Source organism: Aythya marila (assembly GCF_965140915.1).
Source record: "Aythya marila genome assembly, chromosome: 2".
Lineage (NCBI taxonomy): Eukaryota > Metazoa > Chordata > Aves > Anseriformes > Anatidae > Aythya > Aythya marila.
In genome coordinates, this window is record NC_139043.1 from 57,679,238 (window position 1) to 57,700,652 (window position 21,415).

At 42.8% G+C, this 21,415-nt stretch overlaps 1 protein-coding gene across 2 annotated transcripts in view; it reads left to right on the forward strand.

Annotated features, from left to right (window-relative positions):
- The window catches only part of EGFR (epidermal growth factor receptor), a 159,647-nt gene that overhangs the window by 107,691 nt on the left and 30,541 nt on the right, over positions 1–21,415 (forward strand). For both annotated transcript variants that reach the window (XM_082753087.1, XM_082753088.1), the window contains exons 2-15: positions 2,454–2,605; positions 4,509–4,695; positions 5,555–5,689; positions 7,504–7,572; positions 10,763–10,881; positions 11,814–11,955; positions 12,835–12,951; positions 13,524–13,650; positions 13,747–13,820; positions 15,003–15,093; positions 15,737–15,936; positions 16,562–16,694; positions 18,304–18,403; positions 20,302–20,459. In XM_082753087.1, coding sequence (XP_082609213.1) covers positions 2,454–2,605; positions 4,509–4,695; positions 5,555–5,689; positions 7,504–7,572; positions 10,763–10,881; positions 11,814–11,955; positions 12,835–12,951; positions 13,524–13,650; positions 13,747–13,820; positions 15,003–15,093; positions 15,737–15,936; positions 16,562–16,694; positions 18,304–18,403; positions 20,302–20,459 — 1,804 coding nt within the window. The remainder of the gene's footprint in view (positions 1–2,453; positions 2,606–4,508; positions 4,696–5,554; positions 5,690–7,503; positions 7,573–10,762; positions 10,882–11,813; positions 11,956–12,834; positions 12,952–13,523; positions 13,651–13,746; positions 13,821–15,002; positions 15,094–15,736; positions 15,937–16,561; positions 16,695–18,303; positions 18,404–20,301; positions 20,460–21,415) is intronic.

Consider the following 21,415-nt stretch of genomic DNA (forward strand, 5'->3'; position numbering starts at 1 on the left):
CAATCTCAGTCTACATTGCCTACTTCTGAAGATTACACTACAATTTGTTGGTGTTGTTTTTTTCCCCTCTGGCCAGAATGGTGTTCATGCTAGTATTATTTCCAGATAATTATAGCATGTATCTTCTCAGAACAGTTTCCATAAGCAAAGAAATTGCAGAAATAGTATTATTCATCACATATAAGCATGCCATTTTCTTTTCTTTCAAAACCTTTTATTTGGAAAATTATTCAATACCTTTGCCTGAGTTCAGTAACAGTGTCTAGGTTGTTTTGTTTGATTTTGGTTCTATTTGCTCAGCATATCGTGCTTATGACCCAGGTTCTCATTTGGTAAATATTGCTGTAACTGAGTTCACTTTTTTGATGTACTTAAATCTTTTTGCAATAAATAAGGACTTGACCCTCTATCTCTCTGAGCAAATAAAACATTGTGTGTTAGGGGGGGAGCTGCTCTAGGGTGGTCAGAAAGCTCCTGGCCATATAATGTTGCGATCTTAACAGAAGCAACCTATTTACTTTTGATCTTAAGAAATGTTATTCCTACATCTTCTGTTTACTGCATAGAGGACATGATGTGCCTGATGGAGGGTATGTGTTTTGGCATGTGGCTTAAGACACCTTTGGTAGAAAGCCATCAAAACTGACTTTACTCATAGGAAAAGGGAAGAAAGGTCCTGGTGGACTGACCCAAAGCCTTGTCAGAGCTTGTTACGTCTGGGTTTTCCTCTGCAGCTTCACACACTGGTGAGCTTCTTCTGGCTACCTGCTCCTTCTTCTCATTGTCAGGGCTGTTTCTAATATAGGAGTTCATGGTGCACCACAGTGACCCAAATGGATAAGGTTTTTTGAGCTAAAAATACCTTCTGTCCAGATCTGTTTATTGTTCTGCATTGTTTGGAGTTTGGATCAGCTCTTTGGCATGGTTCACTGAGCAGCCCCGTGAGAGAGGGAGAAGGAGAAGCATGTGTGCAACCATGCCCTCAGCCTGCTGCATCAGCCCCAAGTTAGAAAGCAGTGAAAAAGAGTATGTTTATCAGGATGGCTGACCCAAGTTCAGAGTGCCAGCACTTCTGTGATCCTAAGGGAAGCAGATCTGAGTGCATGCTGTTTCTCCTGGAGCTCATTTCAGTGGCCTGGCTTGTCTGGCTGCACAGTCCAGCTGGTGCCAGAGCTGCACAGAGTTGAAGGTAGGCATGAGTGGTCTCGAGGACAAAGCCAGGGCTCCTCCTTCTGCCTATCCTTGGGTTCAAGCTGTAACATAAAAACTGCAGCTTCTGCACAGAACCTGTCTTGAGCTTTGTGCTCTATCCCTGATCCGTGTTTTCACCTTGGAGGATAATACCACTCAAAATCCCAGAAGACCTCTGGGAGGACTCTTTGACTTTTCCAGCCAGTGCAAAGCCTCTTCACTGCCATCCCCAACAGCAATGCCTTTTCCAGAGCAGACCTGTATATGACAAGGTTTCTAACGTTCTGCCTTCAAAATGTGGCCACTCCACAGAATAAGACCTCTCCTGTGACTCTGGTTGATAATTAGTGGTCGTAATACTCAGGAGTATAAATGCAGATTTTAAGCATGAACACTCTGGAGCAGTTAACTTGGAAAATGGAGCAGAAAATCCTGCTTAAGAATTTCTCATCCATTACAGAAATTTGAGACATATATAAAAGGGTCATTTTCTACACTTGATGCTCATGTAGTAACAAGCGACTTAAATGGTGTAATCACAGTCCTTGTTAAACTGTCCCCATTTACTAACAGTTGCCACTCTGATCCTGAGTGCTGTGATGTTTATGTAGACATATAAAGAGAAATAATGGAAGAATGTGAGTGAATGGACTGTTTCAAACATGGATGAAGAAAATTTCATATGTTGTCAGTGTAGTTCTGTAATGGTGATGACTGCATTGAGAAGTAATACATGTTCAGTGACTGGTTTTGACATGTGGTTTTATCACTGCTTATTAAGTTATTTTTCCTACTAATGAAACATCAGTTGTTTGGTAGACCTTCAACAGGTGTTTTCCCTCTTGAACTTATTTCCAGCTTTGTCAAGTGTCTTTGTTATCTGCTTTATAGCACCCCACACAATGGTGTTATAGTTTGTGACTGGTGCTTCTAGGAATTATGATTCTATAAAAGTATCACTTCATTATTTTTTTTCCAAGTTAAAAGAATGCAGTTATTTCAGTGTGTTATGGAAAGCTACGAGGTCAGGCTAGGGATGTGTTATAGTAATGGTGAGATGAAGGACTACTTTGGCTCCCACTGAAGAACAAAGTTGGGATGAAGTTTTCTACCTGGAAAGTATTGTGAAGTCTTCTATAACGTTGTTTTATGTATTATTCTTCTTTCTTCCTTATTGCATAGCATGGAGATGTTTTAATATAAGTCTTTACTCTGTACTTATTCTTGCTTTCCTTCATGGAGCTTTCTTCTTTGTTCCACAGTATGTCAAGGAACAAATAACAAGCTGACCCAGCTGGGGCATGTGGAAGACCATTTCACCAGCCTGCAGAGGATGTACAACAACTGTGAGGTGGTCCTGAGTAACCTGGAGATTACCTACGTGGAGCACAATCGTGATCTCTCTTTCCTGAAGGTTAGTGGTTTTGGCCAATGTGATCTTTCCTGCTAAAGGAACCTTATTGCATTTTTTAAGTGCAATGGATCAGTTACCTATAAAATGCTGTGGTGATCCAAAAACATAGTTAGTTATTGTCAGAGAAATCACAGATTACAATTTCAGCATGTATCTAGGCTGCAAGTTAGGCTCAAATATACAAAATCAGGTACTTTGAGAAATAGCTTTTCAAGCACTGCCCCCCAAACTGTGTTGGCTGCCATGCAGATGGGTTTCTTTGTATTTATAAATACTTTTGTGTGCTTACTCATTGTCTTATTGCGAGAGGGCAAAAGCCTTTGTTGTACAGTTGGGTAAAGCAAATCATGCAGTGAGTGGCAACCCTCTGATGGCAGATTTTGAAACGTGGAAGCTGTTACCCTTCCCTCCAGGCTGTGACCCCCTTCCCTGCCATGGTGGTGAGTGCCTCACAGTCTACCAGTGCCAGCATCCCAAACAGGCAGGCAGCTGCGGCCTGCACCAGCTGCGTTTTTGTGTGACCTTTGAGGTAATCCTCTGCACTTAATGCACGGGCTACTCCCATCGCAACATTTGTTCTGGGTACAACTGCATGAGCTACAGCAGCAAGACGGGAGGGGAACAGACAGGATGGATGTCAAAATGCAGCTGGAGCATGAGGAGGAGTGGCCTGTCACGGGCACCCCTGGGCGCCCCCACCAGCAGACACCGACCAGACAAGGAGTTCCCCCTTGTCCCCTTTTGTTCCCCCACTGCCAGGATGCCAGCAACATTTTCACACCTTAAGTTATATTTTTTAAAAGAAGGTGTTTTAAATGCATTGCTTTTGGCATTGCTGGTTATCAGATTAGGAGGTTTACAAAGAAAGAAGCAGGAAGGGGAAGATACGTTTTTGACATGACTAATGTATATCTGGTACCAAGAGCTCTTGTATGGTAGATTTGAATGAGCAGGTCAGCACTCTGAGTTCAGAAGACTAATCTTTTTACATGAGCTTTCCTCAATAAAGAAATGAAAAAGAAAAACAAAACAAAACAACAAAAAAAAAGCTTTAGTGTAATAAGAAAGAACATCAGAAAAGCAATGTTTCAGACATATGGGTTATAAATCCAACAGTACTGCTTTTTTTCTTTCCAAGAACAACTTGAACATGTAGCTCAGTGTCCCCAGAAACATAAAAGGTCTCCTGAAAAACCACTTGTAGACTTCACAGAGCAGAAGAATATCCTAAGATATAGTCTGAGGATTTTTCATTTACAATGATTTTCATATGAGACAGAAATGCACACATTTCATAGTACAAGACAGGCATTAACCTACATCCTAGGGTAGTGCCTCTCTTGTTTTTTTGTCTTGCAATTACCTATTACTTGAAAGAGATGGTCACCTGATCCTCCCCTCTGCTGAGCATTGGAGCATTGGTTAGGGAAGGAGCACAGAAGAGAGAGAGTAAAAACCTCAATCAAGTCTTTGCTACAAATGGTTGGAGGTTGGGCAAGTATTCAGGGGAAGAATCATACACAGTTGGCATATCGTATGTGCTTGCCCAGTTCTCCTGCATCCCCTAGGCATCCCTGCTTGCCCTCGCTTGGAGACAGGATACAGGTAAGCAGACCCTTTGGAGTGACCCTCTGGCAGCTGCTCTTAGAGTCAATCAAATCAATCAAATACAGAATACAAGCATGAAGTCAGGTTTTCTCAACTCCCTTTTCCACATAGTCCCTTCTTGTTCTCTGATATATTTATTTATTTAATGAGATTAAGTGCTTTATTGTTCATTAAAATTAAAAGATGGTGGATTGGAGAAGTGAGGGAAGGAAAGCATCTTTGTCAAGGGGAGTAACGCTGGCTTGTAGAAAACTTTTATGGATTAAGCTCCTTGTTTCTTCTGTTGTTCTTTCAGACCATACAGGAGGTTGCAGGCTACGTGCTCATCGCGCTTAACATGGTGGATGTCATTCCCCTTGAAAACCTCCAGATTATCCGAGGCAATGTGCTTTACGACAATTCTTTTGCCCTGGCAGTTTTATCCAACTACCACATGAATAAAACCCAGGGGCTTCGAGAGCTACCAATGAAACGGCTATCAGGTGAGATGACTGCAAGAGGTGGAGGCACCCACAAAGTAAACTTCAGCCATACAGTTATTGGTATCAAGATCTAACCAAAGATCTTCTCCCAGTCAGTGCTTTAAAAACTGCATGTAGTTTCTCAGTTTCCTACTTGCTTTCCTTCTACACAGCCATTTTCAAAAGATGAAGAAAATTCCTAGTTTTCCATTACAAAAAGATCCAGAAAGTCTAAAGCCACAGGGTGGTGAGATTTGTGTCCCCCAAAATGGCAAAGAATCATTCACTTCTTATTTTTTATTCTTTGATTCCAATGTGTAAACTTCGTTATTTTCTTTTAAATTCCAGTGGGAGCTGGTGATGTGTAAAGAGCTGCAGATTTAGGGTCTTACATTGTCTCTGGCTGTGCAAACCATCATGCCTAGTTCAACCTCTACCAGAGATCACAACTGCTGTAGCAGAGGCAGCACAACAGATTGTATGCCTCATCTTCTGCCACAACAGTTGATGCAGGCTTGGTAGCACTAAAAGGAAGTGTTTGCAAGAGGAAGCTGGACCATGAGGTGCAGCAAGTAAAAACAAATTCCTGTTTGCCATCTCTGCTGAGGGCTGTGGCCTCTGTAGCTGACACTGGGTGTAAAACAACATGTAGTGACATCTAAGTGGCATCCAACAGCTGCCAACCCTCAAAAACCTGTCAGTCTGAGCCCGGTATTAATTGCACCTTCAGGTGTGCCTGTGCCATGCAGACTGTCCATTTCTGTCAGCATAGTGTAATGAAGGTGAAGAAGTCTGTATTTTGTTTCCCTTTCTTTAAACCTGAGAGAGAAGACTTAAGCAGTTGGCTTCACTCATTACTTTTTTTTTCTTTTCATGGCAGAAATTCTCAATGGAGGTGTTAAAATCAGCAACAACCCCAAACTGTGTAACATGGACACCGTCCTATGGAATGACATCATTGACACAAGCAGAAAGCCTCTCACAGTACTTGATTTTGCAAGCAACCTGTCTACTTGTAAGTATTAATTTACCAAAACACGATGTGCTTCCCCATTTCAGGGAGAAGAACCAACAGTTCGACTTTTGTGTTGTGGGTTTCAGGTCCACCAATTCTTGCATGCAGGGCCATCAAACCTTCTTCCAAGGGAAATTCTTCCTAACTGGCATATGATGTAGTTTTCATCATGGTTTGCTGCTTAACACGTAGCTCAAAGAAGCTTTTCTTGCTTTCATACAGTACCATATGTATGCTTTTCTTTAAAGACAGCCACACAACTCAGAATAATGTGCAATCATTTGTTTCCTAGAAATCTTTTATTTAAATATTTTAAGTAAAATCTTTAATTTAAAGGTTTATAACACCCCCTGGAACATAAGTTCCTCTGGAACTTAAGGCCTTTTTTTGCTCTAAGGCCCAGATTTCTATTAGAGTGCTGTAAAACACTGGTGTTTTGGGCTGAATGGATAATCGTTGCAAAAATTATGATAAGAGGCAGATAAATCTGATGCTTTAGATCAGGAGGAAGAAAATTGTATATTTAAAAGTTTGTGTTATATGCCTGAAGTATGCTCAAACTAATCCTTGAGGCTTACAAATCCCTTGTAAAATCCCCAGTTACCTCATAGGAAGGAGAGTTTCTTTTCATTTCTGAACATTTCACCTTTGGCACTGCAAATTGGTGGAAAACATTTTCTTTATCTTCTAGTTGCATAATTGCTGGGGAGCCAAATAGCCAGCTTCTGTGTTGACATACTTGCTGCGGAGCCCAGTGTAACCAAGGGGCTGTGAACAACATAAGTTATCACAGGAGCCTGACTCTGAACACCGCAGAAATGTTAACCTTTAACTTTTAAACTTAAAAAAAAAAAAAAAAAAAAAGTACAGTTCTTTGCTCCCACATCAAATCAGTCAGCTCTTGGATAAGTATTGGCATTTGTTCAGCTATGTGATGGGCAGTGAGGGGGAGGGAGAATCACGTGTTACCAGCAGGAGGAATCACTCTAATAGGAAATGCCTCTTAAATGTAGTGAATTCCAGATTAATCTGCTTAGACAGCCATTTATGGTTTTAATAATGATCCTGAAATCTAAAATAAGTTGTTTCTCTGGGACTTTGCTTGTCATTAAGAGTAAAAAAAGATAGAATAGTAAGCATGGCAGGAAGAGGAAGGAGGAAAAGGTGGGAAAGGGATGCTTAATACTGATATCCTTGTACTGAACAACATCAAAGTTCACGCAGGGTGTCCGTCCATCCTGCTGTTTCTCCAATGATTGTCTGTCTGTTGCATAGACCTAAGCTGAGGAGTATTTTTGGCAGAAGGCAGGAGGAGGGCACGAAGCAGACAAGTAGAATTGCTTTGTGGTCAGAGTAGCTGGCAGTTGCCTGCAAATCCAGTTGGTTTTGTTTTCTTCTTAGAAATGTGCATTGATTTCCACGTGGCCTGCAGCAAGCAGCTGGCACATGCCTGACTGCAGGCCAGCAGTGACTTGCAGTTTTATGCAAATTAAAGCCTAAGGCCCAGTCGGACAGTGGCTGAGATTCCAGTTCCTGGGAAAAATACTCCTCTTTCGTCAGCTAGACTGTCTGGGTATTGTGCTTGCTTGCTAAAAGGTGTGGAGAACTGCACGTAGGAATCCAGTGATGAACAACAGATAAGGATTTGAGGTCCAACTCTCAAAATTTCTGAGCACCAGTATACAGAGGCTTGCTTTTCCCCCTGTTTTACTGAGATTGAAGGCTCAAGGTTTTGTTTTGTGTGACACCTATGATGTTGTCATCCAGGGTTTAAACAGCAAACATTTTTATAATGCTCCACTCTCATGTTTTAGGTCCAAAATGCCATCCGAACTGCACAGAGGACCACTGCTGGGGTGCTGGTGAACAGAACTGCCAGACATGTAAGCCTGCAGATTAATTAAGAATGATCTTGGGTGCTACAGTCTGACTGACTAACCTTCTATCTACTGAATAATTTACCTGTCAAGTGAGCACTAGCAGCAAGTGTTTTACACTGGTCCTTTTCTCAGTCCTGCTATGCTAGAACTCCTTGAAGCATACCACCAACACACGTGGCCTGCTTCTCCTCGCAGTCCAATGGGCATGATAAGGGGTCTGAAACCAGCCTCTTATATCACATGTGCACATAAGGGCTTCCTGCTCCAAAAAAGTTCAGTCACAGGGATCACAGAATCACAAAATGGTTTGGGTTGAAAGGAACCCTTCACGATCATCTGGTCCAACCCTCCTACTATGGGCAGGGACACCTTCCACTAGATCAGGTTGCCTAAAGCCCTGTCCAGTCCTACTTTGAACACTTCCAGTGATGGGGCATCCACGACTCTGGTCCCTCTGAGCAGCTCTGCTTCTGGATGGGAAGTCTTTAGGTGGTTTGACGTGGGTCTGGGTTTCCTGGCAGATGAGATATTTCTCCAGAGTGAAAAGATTGCAGCTGTTTCCTGCGTTGAAAGCTTTTATCTGCCTCCCATAACTTTCTCCCATCTGTACTTGAGAACATCTATCCTTTAAGTTATTTTACCATATAAGAGAGGATGCAGTAGCTGCAAGGTGAATTGTTTGTGTTGCAGCTATTGCCAGCAGAGCAGTTCTGTTGGCTGTTTAACAATGCTTTTGATTAACAGTAGAAGCAACAACATAACCTGATTTTTGCTTTCATTCCCTTTTTTGACATCCCTTTAGGTTTCTTTTAGAAATGCAAATTATGTCACCATCGCATGAGCAGTAACGCTACATATTGCACTCAGACGACCTTTTCAAGGCCCTCTGAAAATGTATAGCCATTTTTTTCATTTTGAAATGGAGACATTGGGATTGTGAGGTTGTTTGGTTCGATTGCATGTGTTTCACTGTAAAATTCTGCAGGTAGGCTGCTTGCCTGATATTGTGAGGGTACATAACATATAGTCAGAGGTGTTTGAGATTTTTCAAGGCTTTGTTTCTCCTAAAGTAAAGTTGAGGAGGAAGAGAGTCTCAATTTTTTGATACTTCATTATTTCCTTTTTGTATAACAATTGGGGAAATACACTGTTTATGATTCTTCTTGCCTGACAGTTTTGTGTAACCCTGTAAAGTTTAGTGGAAAGTTTGCTGATCTACACTACAACAAATGAGAGCAACATCCTGCCTTAGGTTTTTCCATTGTAAATAATGACTTAGAGCAGAGTTTCTTGCTTCCAAGTGTCAAGTCAAGTCTGTACAACTTCTTCAGCTTACAGAAAAAAAAAAAAAAAAGAAAAAAAAAGAACATAGAGCCTCTCCCTCTTCATTTACTATAAACTTTGTTTTCTCTCGGTCAGCTCTGGAGACTGGTTTGTGCCTTTGCAAGCACAGTGAATTGCTTTCAAGGTGGACAGTGGTTGTGCACACAAAGGTCTTTCTAGGTCGCTCCCTGCCATTGAGACAGCACAGCTGTCCCATGGGCTTGCAAAATGTCAGGTCTCAATCCTGCAGACTTCCAGCACTCACAAACTCTCACTGGCTTTGGGAGGATTACTCAGAGTGCATAAAATGAAACCATTTGCAGGCTCTGGCTCTCCTCTTGAAGCATTTGAGAATCTGGCCAACTGAAAATGTATCCCACATTTCCATATGTGGGAAAGTTTGGTGTGATATTTATCTTTCTCCTTCGATGAACGTGGGATATTCTGTATGAAATATAAACGTTTGCCATGATACATGTTTCCAGCAGGAAGCTTCAGTCAATAGCTATCAAAGTGATGAGCTGTTTTACTCCCCTGCTGATGCTTATGAGAAAAATGTTATCAAAATGCTGTTCATGTAGAACAATGTGCCTTTTATTCCCCTGTTTCTGGTTGAACAGAGGAATTGCTATCAGAGAATCTAATGCGTAGTGTAGAGCTTATGTTTCCTTGAAAATACAATATCTTGCTTACAGACCTACAAGAAAAAATGAAATAATACAGCTTGGGTACAAAAGTGTATAATGGAAAAAGATAGGAAGTGTGATTAAAAAGAAATAATTATGGTTGTGTACCCTGTAGCAGGTTACATTTTCTGATAGTTCTCTGTTAATTAACAACCATCTGTTTCTGACTTACAGGAACTCCTGCTAATGTTGTAACCCATTTGTGCCCATCTGAGAAGCTGGTAGCAGTTACTGTATTTATTGCACAGCTGAGGTGCTTGGGGTGCTGTGGTGCAGCGGGTTAGCAATCCACTTCCCCTGACCAAGGAGTCAGGTGCCTATCACCAGGGTCTGCAGATCCGTAACTTTTGTAGGGAACAGACAGACCTTTGGCCCATTGTACTAACATATGCAAGCCATTATTTCTTTTTTTTTTCTTTTTTCTTTTTTTTTTTTAATTCTTGTAATTATTGTTTTCTCTGCTTGATATTCAAATTGAGATGATTTCCTGATTCTAAACAAAATATTGCAGGCTGTTTTCCCTCTCCTGTAGAAAGCTGAATCAGGGCCTGCTATTCCTTCGGGTTGCCCTGGTGCAAACCCCGTGGGAGTTGAGTAATGAGAAATTTGGCCAAGAAATTGAAGCCTAAAGAAAAACAATATAGTATGTGTATGAGATCAGTTTGCTGAGTGGGTGTCCCCTCTCTCTGCAAATTTCAGAAATACATGTATTTTTAGTGCATTAAAGGAATCCTAGCACCCTACCAACAATGTATAGTTTCCCACTATAGCACAGAACTCTGGCACTTCTCCTGTTATGGTGTTTTTCCCGAAGCTAGCAGCAGTAGTAGCAGATTAGCTCAATAAAGTGGAGCCAAACCCTGCTCTATTACCCAGCTGAAAGTTGCAATGACTCCCAGAATTTTCTTGCTCTTTCTAAGCAGGACATGATGTGCTGGCTGGGACCAGAGGGCTTAGCACCTCACAAGAGCCAAGATAATTAAGGGCAAAATACATCCCCACCACCCACACCAACTCTCACCCTTCCTCACTTTCTCCTGACTTGAGGACAGAATATGCATCCCACAGGGAAACTCTAGGACAGATTCTACATGAGACATTTTCTCCATGTTTATCAATTTCATTGCAGACAATTCAGCCTAAACTTTCTTAATTCCTGTTCTTTTTACTTCTTTGTCTTCCAGTAACAAAAGTCATCTGTGCTCAGCAGTGCTCTGGCCGGTGCCGGGGAAAGGTGCCCAGTGACTGCTGCCACAACCAGTGTGCTGCAGGGTGCACAGGGCCTCGGGAAAGCGACTGCCTGGTAATGATGCTACAACGTCATCAGTGCTTGAAAACCTGGCTCAGAGGGGCAGGCACAAAAGATCTGGTCTGGAGGACCCTGGTGGTGTGGAGGGGGAAGGAGTAAATCCAACTTTTTTAGGAATAAAAAATGCCATTGCTTTTCCACAGAAGTTTCCGTGGGTTGATACATGTTGTGGTTTTAACTCCTCCCCACCTCTGCACTATATGTCATTCTAAGTTAAGTGACACTCAAGTAATTCCCACAGCAACTGTCTAGTTTGTGTTTTGTTGCTGTTATCTGTATTCCTGGTGCAATCTGAGAAATCGCATGGCTAGGATGCCCTTACTGGCTCACAGGGAAGAGAGTTATTCTCTTTAATCTGGAAAGCCGGGGTAAAATAAAGGGAAGGAGGGAATAATTATTAATTTAATGCAGGATTGGGTTGGAAGAACCAACTTGTCCTTCGTAAAAACCTGCTTAATTGTTCATTACCTACAGCCAAATAGAACATCTTCTGTTTAATATTCAGCCACAAAAGTCAATAATAGGCAGGAAAGAACTTGATTTGATTGAGGTTATTAAAAAGTGGCTGGCCAAGAAAGTACCGTTTGTCTTGATCTGGTTACTGCTTGTAGGGAAAATTCTTCTGTCTGAGGCATGCAGATTCACTCCTGTTCCCACGTGAATCCCAGCAGCTCTCCTCCAGAGTGCCAAGGTTTCTTGTTCAGAACAAGAAAACCTCACGTTCACTCTTTTCTTTCAAATATCAAACTAAATTGCCCAAGGGTGCCTGAAACACCTTTTCACCTCCAAAGCACAAAGGACCATCCCTGTAGTTGCTCAGAATTTCCGTTAGAGCTAAGAGGAAGCAGCTGAGCCCATAGGAGTGTTTTTAAACAGCTAATATGAAACCCTGGTAGCTTTTTAATGGTGCTGTTGTTCAATGCCAGGCATGCCGCAAGTTTCGGGATGATGCTACGTGCAAGGACACGTGTCCCCCGTTGGTCCTGTATAACCCCACCACCTATCAGATGGATGTCAACCCTGATGGAAAGTACAGCTTTGGAGCCACTTGTGTGAGGGAATGTCCACGTAAGTTCATTTCAGCTTGCTGCCACAGAAGAGGTGAAGGCTTCGAGGGAGGTGGGAAGGGACCTGTGTCACCCTCTGTGTTACAGCCAAGTGCAGGAGCACTTGCTTGTTCTCCTCAGCTTCTCAGGGAACTGGGAAAAAGTAACAAGAATGAGAGAGTAGATGATAAAGAGGACAGCCTCTTCAGTCTTCCTGCATCCATCAGCTTCCCTGATTTTTAGCGGTTACACTCTGACTTCTGAAGATTCTCTCTTGATGAGGAGAAAAAACATCTTATGAGAATCATCAAAATGATGGCCAGGAAAGACATATGGGATCAATCCTGTGGATTACTGAAGCAGTATCAACTCTTAACTGGTTCTTATTTATGACAGATAGAAAGTCATTGGTTTAAATACTCTTTGTGAAATCCTGGGATCATTGCTTCCTCTACAGATGCTTGCTTTTTCTTTCACACTTTTCCATGCCCTTGGTCTCTTAAACAAACAAGACTTAAATGCAAGAGAGACTTTAACATACAGAACTGGTATCCCTTTCTGAGGTTTACTACTGCCCTTCCTGGCCCTTACCCTGGAAGAGTTAGTGAAGGTGAGGGATCAAAAGGGACGTGTATTGATCCAGATAGCAGCACTGCTGCATAGTCTGTCCTTTGCAATGTTGTTTTACCCTTTTGCGACTGTTCCCCTCTCTTGTAAAATGGTGATAGCACTGCATGTCTGTCTGCTCTCAAAGGACATGAAAATTAATAATTAATGCCTGTGCTTTATGTATGCCAAAAGTTAAAAAAAACCTTCTTTTTCCTAGTATTGACATACATGTGCATCTCCTGATGCATCCCGCCTGTATTTCAATGTTCTTTGTCATCCTTTGTTTTTCCAGACAACTATGTGGTGACAGACCATGGCTCCTGCGTTCGTTCATGCAATACTGATACTTATGAAGTGGAAGAAAATGGTGTTCGGAAGTGTAAAAAGTGTGACGGGCTATGCAGCAAAGGTATAAAAAGCATGGCATGAAACAATAAAGCTTTGAAATGATAGGTGATTTATTAGAATAAGTACATGGGGGTCTGACCTGAATTAAGATCTCCAAGTGCAAATTCAATATGCACATCCACTGATAGTTTGCAGGTCTGACAAACCGTGTACTCAGAAAGCATGCCTGCAGAGCATGCTCTCCAGATGAGATACGCTGTTAAGTACACTTGTGCAGATAAACTGCACTTCATGTGCGTGTGTATCCTGCACATCTGCCTTCTTTGTTTGCCCTTTCCAATATCTCATCAACAGGAATAAAACAAAAATGGGACAAAGAGGGAGAAGGGCATGTGCCAGAGCCTGTGTGCAGAGATGCTAGGACCAGAGCTGCACAGCTGTACAAGCAAGAAACGTTTGTTCTTTGGCATTTTCTGAAAAGCAATAGTAGACAAAAGATCTACGAGATCTTACAGAGGTGGGATTGACCAAGTGGGAGTGTTTTCTGAACTAGCAGTATTTTCATGTTTATTCCATTACATGTGATTATGCTTCTCTCTTCTCCCCCTGATTTTCATGTCTCTACTTTAACAGTGTGCAATGGCATCGGAATAGGTGAACTGAAAGGGATTCTCTCCATAAATGCCACAAACATTGATTCCTTCAAAAACTGTACAAAGATCAATGGGGATGTCAGCATTCTCCCAGTTGCATTTCTAGGGTGAGTTGCAAGCTGGTCATTGAGCACTGGAGGAGAGGCGCTAGGGAGAAATTCAGGCTGATCCATTCTCCCAATTCCTCATTCATTTTGTTTCAGGGATGCCTTCACAAAGACACTGCCCCTTGACCCTAAGAAGCTGGATGTCTTCAAAACAGTCAAAGAAATATCAGGTCAGTGATGCGTGCTAAGTGTGAGACGTTTTCTAACCGGTACTGCTAAAAACCCAAAGCAAGACCAGGGAAGTTTTCAAGCCTGTGAGGAGAAGTGCGGGCTAATTGTTTCTGTCTCTGAGCTTCTGAGGGTCACCCCTCACAAAGGTGGTCAGCAGCATTTTGCCAGTGTTACACCCAGGTAACCTGTACTGGCCTCCTGTCCAAGGTGTGTGGTTATGGCAGACCATCCCTTCTGCCTAATTGTCAGCCCTAGCGAGGAACGAAAGCAGAAGCAATCCCCAGCCACCCAAGAAGTATGTGGTGATGCAGGGGCGTGCCCCTCCAGCTAAAAAAAGCCAAGTGTTTCTATTTGTGGAAAACCTTTCAGCAACTCCTTAGGGAAGCGTGTTCAGTGCCTTGCCTTGCATCACTCCGCTGGAGAGGACACCCTCCCCAGCCTGTCGAGCCCTTCCTGGGGGTAAGCACAGCTCCGCCAGCACAACGCAGCCACCAGAGCACTTGGCTGCAGGCTGGTACAAGTATCTATTAAAAGTAATTTTGTTCATCCCATTATAAAATAAGTATGATGTCAGAGCTGGGCCCATGGATGTGGCTGCAGACTACCTTTTTTCCCCCTCTCTTTTACCTGCCTTGTTCCCTTCAGGGCAGCAGTGACTAACCTCAGAGATTCATACAGTGGCATGCAATTTCCCAAATCCTTTACCTCCTCCAGTATGCCTCAGCTTAGCAGGGAAATTTGCTTGTCACAGCAAACACACACTGAGCGGCTGTCTGTTCTGCACCATTCCTGCTTTCTGCCCAATTTTCCTCTTGCCCAGGGGCACCTCACAGAGGAGACAGGGCAGTGCCTTGCTCCTGCAGCCTCTCAGGCAGGGTGCTCGCTGGCAGGAGTTGTCACTGGTGGCTCAGCGTGGCAGGATGTGCAGTTCCCTGACACACTGTTCTCTGGCGCTCCTCAGCCCTCGTGGTGGGCTAAAGAGTAAACTGTTTACAAAACGGTGTTTGCAAATAGCCCTGAAATGTCATGTCTCATTTTGAGATTCTCAGAAAAGCACATGGAAAGTACAAGTGCCTTCTCCCAGCTCAGGAGAAGCTGACAGGAGGGGGACATTTCACCTCCAACAATGACCGCATTTGCATTATTGTTATATATTTTTAATCTTCTTTTCTTCATTTCAGGATTTTTGTTGATTCAGGCGTGGCCTGATAATGCTACTGATCTCTACGCTTTTGAAAATCTGGAGATTATCCGGGGCCGCACCAAGCAGCAGTAAGTAAATCACATGCCAGGCTGCCTGTAAAAGGAGTTCTCTTGAGAGCTGCATTTCTCTGAGCACACCAGGGTATCTAGCACAGGGAGACGGGGTTGTCACAAAACCGATGCCAAATGGGAAATAACCTGTGAGGTGTTGAGCACTGTTTTTGTAGCAGTTGAGTGGAATCAAACCTGCAACTCTGCACTGCTTTTAGGGGCATGCAATGAGCCTGCTCTAAAGACTGTGCTCTCCCCACCTAGCCTGTAAGTGTACAGGGCTGAGGGTGCCAGACAACTTATGATGTGATCAGAAGCACTTTGGGGTTGAAGACATTCAGTTTGGGGCTTGGTGGGCAGTCGGAGATGGAGATGGTAGCTGCCAGGCAGAGCAGACAATAGCAGAGCATCCAGCACCCACCTGGGCTTGGCCCGAAAGGAAAGATGTGTTTGTGGACCCGTGTGAAATAGCTGTTCTACCTACTGCCATCATTGCACATCATTCATTGACAGAGTGCACACGTCCTGCCAGATTTAGCTTTGAATTTGCAGTTGAAAAAAAATCATTATGCAGCAACACATTTGAAAACCAAAAGAAAAATGTTCCAAGTACAACCCTGTTTACTAACCCTCCTTCTTCTGTGTGTTTTCTCCATTTCAGTGGCCAGTATTCCCTTGCTGTCGTCAATTTGAAAATACAGTCCTTAGGGCTGCGCTCCCTCAAGGAAATAAGTGATGGAGATGTTGCCATTATGAAGAACAAGAACCTCTGCTATGCTGATAGCATGAACTGGCACAGCCTCTTTGCTACTCAGAGTCAGAAAACTAAAATCATACAGAACAGAAATAAAAATGAGTGTGGTAAGTCAGAGCTACCTTCTTGCACCCACGGAAGCTCATGCTAAAATGCAAAAGTAATTTGAGCATCCCCCTGGCTGCAAAATTCATCAGCGGTACTGCTTTGTTGGAGACAGGGAAAGAAAGATTCGTCTACAGAGGACGTGGGCTTCATGGTGACTATTGTGACCATAACTGTCCTGTTATGTGCCCAGTGAAACCACATAGGTTGACGGACACAGAAGCCTGCTCTGAACATCAGAATTGTTTGGCAAGGTTGTTCATGCATGTTGCAGTGCTCCCTTAGCCAAAATCTAATTATTTCTCTTTGCAAAATATGATTTTTTTTTTTTTTTTCATTTTGGAATATATATCTCCTCTGATACTGGTTCAGCTTTACTGTATGGCTGTTGGGTGGTCACAGAACTCATTTTTATTTTGAAAGGCCAGGAATTGCTCCTGATTTCAGGCTTTGGGAATTATGAGAACCAATATTATTCCTCTTCCACACTACCAGGACTGTTCTTGTCTGCTATGGAATAGTTTGGAAAAACTGGCTGTCAGGATAGACTCGTTTGCCATGCTGTGTCTACCCTCTCTCCTGCCTTGAAGCTTACAGCTTCTTCTCTTTTCTCTCTCCCCCTCTCAGCTGCTGAGAGGCACGTGTGTGACCCCTTGTGCTCGGACGTGGGCTGCTGGGGCCCAGGGCCCTTCCACTGCTTCTCCTGCAGGTTTTTCGGTCGTCAGAAGGAGTGTGTGAAACAGTGCAACATCCTGCAAGGGTAAGGGACCTGGGGGGTGCTTGGGGTTTTGGCAATGATTTGGGGGAGGGGGGTATTGATTTTAGAATGCATGTGGCTAGAAAGTAAGCAACCCAGAGGGTCTCTGGTTGCTCCAGATTTCACCCACTTGGCAAGGGTGTTAGTCTGAGCTGAGCACTGTGCCCCAGCAGAGAAAAGCTGGGAGCAGAGGTAACTCTCCTTCCCTGGTTGGCATTGCCCAGGAGTGTGCTCCCAGCACAGCTACCAATGTGAATAAATTGCCCCAGGCCTGCCGGGAGGCTATCAGCAGGCCCAAGGAGGCCAACCACTACCCTTCCTTCCCATACGACATAAAGGAGCTTAAAACACCTGAAAATCCAAGCCAAGCCTGTCACGTTAAGCACATCTGTCAAGATTCAGAGCCAGTTGTAGTCACTGGGAATGCAGTCACCCCCTGAAGTCACACACTGCAAAGGGACCCTTAGGTATGCTCAAGGTGATGGATTTTCTGGACATGTTTCAGGAGGTCAGAGGCTACCCCAGGGTGCCTGGGGGGCTCCCACTGAGGTGGCAGGGAGCTCCTGGCCACCAGCCAGGTAAGCAGCTTGCCCTGCAGAGTCACAGTCGAGGGAAAATTAGCCTTCGTCTGAAGAACAGTGGGAACAGCAATTTCAGGCAAAATTATTGTTTCAGCTTTGCTCGAGCTGAGGAAAATATATTGATGCCTTTCTGTCAGGACGGCGGCTGTTTTTTTCAGTCAGTTCAGCAGGTGATGTGGGCAGGGAAGGCATGGCTAGGACCAAAAAATATGCTGATCTTCAGTAACATGCATTAGACAAACGCTTTCCCATCATAATTTTGTTGGTGTAAACACTTCTACTTTTGTTTCTTAATAAATCTCTCAAAGTTGTGCTTTTAAAATCATTCGTATTAAGCAAGTACTTGACAGGGTGCTGATGCCCATGATGTTTGTATTTGTCTAGCAACTTGCCATTCAGCAGCTGTCTTTTTTATAAGTGAATTCCCTCCAGCAGCTATTATGACCCGAAGGGCAGATCTGGGCATTTTTTGTGTTGTATGATGGGTAGATTTACTTTAATTAATAACACCATTACTTGAAGTGGAACAGCTTTATTGCTATTGAAACCATCTGTTCCCAACTTTCATATTTTAATGATTCATTGTGTGTTGTAGGGAGGGCATGAATTTAATTATCAGTGCATTGCTGTTTAACTTTCCTAATTATTATTTGGAGCCTTGGAATCATTTGAAATGTTTTTACTGATCTCTCTGCATTACTACCGTTTAAAAGCCCGTGGAAATCTTTGAGAATATCCTGTGTCATTAGCTTAAAACGGAAAGTAAACTAATTTGTAGCATGCAGCCCACAGTGCCATGTGTTCTGCTGTCACCCAAATTTCCCTTTCCCTTACCTCTCCCTTGTTGTGCTGAGCTAGTGCCCCTGCTGCTGCCACCGGCCAGGATGGTTCCCCTGCACCTCCTCTGTCTCAGGACAATCATCTTGATGGACTTAAACTGGAAAAGCCAGGAAGAGGAGAGACGACAAGATTTTATCACTCACGAAGTAGCTGAGTTTTTATGATTTCTCTTTTTTATTTTTTTTTTCCAGGGAGCCACGAGAGTTTGAAAGGGACTCCAAATGCCTCCCCTGCCACCCAGAGTGCCTGGTACAGAACTCCACTGCTTACAACGCAACCTGCACTGGACCTGTAAGGGCAGACTCAGTTTAACAAACCTGTACCTAAGACTGTGCACCCATATGTATTCCCCTCGTTGACATAATCCTGAATTCCCTTTTACCCTTCTCCAGGATCAGGCAGAGATGGGGTGAATTAGAGGGCAAGATCTGGGGGTAGGAAGACAAAACCAGGAGAGGGAACTTCAGGATGTATTTCTCTTTGGTGTCCCCTGCCACGTACATAATCAAGACAGCCATAGAATCGCAGGCATTGTAGGGCCTTTCTTTCTTATGTCCTTTTACAGAAAAAAAAAAGTAAGGATTACTTACATATGTGAAGATATGCTAATGTGGTGAACATTTTTGGAACATGTAGTTATTGAACAGCCAAGTTGGCGTGAAAAAAATATTACACATCCTTATTCACAGGAAAAAAATGCTAACATACTGGATTAATACAGTAGCTTTTCTCACTTGGAAAGCCATGATAAAATTGTGATTAAAAATATTTTCTGGACAATATTCAGGAAACAATTTTTACTTAAAACTGCATTCCTTCCTCTAACTAGGTTAAAGTATATAGCCAATGTTAAAGTAATTGCAGGTGTAAATTAAGATCAAAGAAAGGTAATCAAAACAAAATGATGGGATTTTCATGCTTATAGTTTCCAAATTCTTACAAAAGCTCCTTCTTCAAAAGCCAATATAGTATACTCTTTCCAGGCATCCAGAATCTTCCTCAATTTTGTTCTTTAATTTTTAGAATATTCTCGTGTCATGAAATGTCCAGTTTGGCAACTGTGAAAAATTATTTGTTCTTAATCAGATTAAACCCATATCTTAATTGTAAAATTCTCATTCTCATTAATGCATCCACTGTCTCAGTTAGACCTTTTTGCTAATTGAAATCGAATCTCCTGCTTCCATCACAGATCCTACTCTGTGCTCCTTAGTCCAACTCTTTAAAACGCATCATACCATCTCCTGCAGCCACTGAGTGTTCAACCCTTGCCCATCAGTCCGAGGAGTCACTGCTCAGTAATGTGAAGTATTTCCATCCTCCCTTCCAGCTTAGACCACCATTGCCTAAAGGATGTTGTTAACATCATAAGCTCCTTCGGGCAGTGACCACCCCTTGTTCCACATTTGCCCAGCGTCTACTAATTAGTCATTGTAGTGGCCCTTAGACATTGCAGTAATTAAAGTAATCTTCACATAACTTGTCTTACTGTAGTCCCACTGAAACCAGCACTGTAGATATGGTATAATTTTTTTGTTTGCTTTCTGTAATAGAATTTGACCCAGAACTGCTGGTTTCCCTGCTCTAAAATATTTACGGTATTCCTGGTGCTGTTACAGTCTGAGTAAAAATAGTTCTGCCAAAAATGGCTAAAGGCAGTGCCTTTAAGCACAAATGAATTGCTATTCAAAGTAGAAAATGCATGGCATCCTTGGGTTGCCTCCATTTCCTGTGCTTCTCGAAAATGGAGGAGGGAAGCTGTGCTGAGAAACCAGGAAAATAATGATTTGGGGCCAGTACTTTAGGAGGGATAAGGAGGCCTAGCTCCATCATTTTAAATCATTCAATATAGTAGATTGCACCAGAAAACAGCCTAGCCCTCTGCTTTTCAACTTATGCCTTGTCGGGGTGTCATTAAATTATTCCTCATTTTAAATGAAAAATGTGAGCTTTCCCATCAGGCAGAGGAAACTCAATGAAGTATTAGCTTTAGACATCAGGTACTGCTTTTTGTACAGTTCATCCTACAAGAGAAAATACTTGTAAGCTTTTAGGTAGCTAGGTAATAAAAACACAAGATGCTAAAAACTTGCTGCCGTCGAATGCATGTAGATTTATCTTTTGCATTTCCTTCTGAATAGACCAATATAAAGGCATCACAAACAAGTTGTCTCTTGGTTTCTCTCCAGGGCCCAGACCATTGCATGAAGTGTGCCCATTTTATAGATGGCCCCCACTGTGTGAAAACCTGCCCTGCAGGAGTGCTGGGTGAAAACGATACCCTCGTCTGGAAGTATGCAGATGCCAACTCTGTTTGCCAGCTCTGCCATCCAAACTGTACACGGGGGTGAGTAAAACCTGGTTCCGAATGGAGAAGAAAAAGTAAAAAGCAAAGGAATGGCTCATATCAGGCTCTTTCCCTTCCTGACTTCTCCCCTATTACAAAGCACCAAGAACAAAATACAGCAGGAATTGAAAGAGGTCAGGCATACACAGGTAAACTACGCAGAGTACAGTGGACTTTGTAAATAGGAAAAGTTCAATGGCACTTCTTTACACAGCTGAAAAAAAAAAAAAAAAGCTTTAGGGGATTTGAGAAAGTTTTGGGTTTTTTTGCTTATTTAGATAGGAAACTTTCTGGAATTTTACAGAACTCACCCAATAGTAGTGCCCTTTTTTGTTATTTTTCCTTTTTTTCCACCTGGCTGGGTACTGGGTCCTCTGTTTTGGGGAGGAACATCAGTGACATCTGGTGGATGCTGAGTTCCTGGGACCCATTTTTCTCAACACCTTTGATTTTTTTGAAGGGAAATCCCTGTGGGATACCACAGTGATTTTCTTTCTTTTTCTCTTTTTCAATATGGTACCACGTGGTCTGGTTTAAAGCTTCATTTGCCTCCTGAGTGGCTTTAATCAATGGGCATCACAGTAAACCCAATCTGCACATACTGCTTTTGTCCTCATTTGGGGAATGGTTGAACTGCCCCCTTTAATGACCTGTGAATTCAGCTGGCTTTTACCTACGTGACAGTAAGTGACCAGGCTGCACCCATGTCCTCTGATGGTTTCCAACCTGCAAAGGACACGGGATGCGCAGTAAGGTGTGGGGTTTCAGATTAGGTTGTTGCGTTATAATGCTTTCAGAGCAAAAGACAACCCATGTTTGGTGTCTTTTCCTTCACAGACATCTGACCTGTAACCTGCAGTATCTGTCCAATCAAAAATCCTTCCATAGTATGTGTTGCAAGAGAGAAGTTTTAACATCATTTGTTCTCCAGCTACAATCAGACCAACCATCATTCC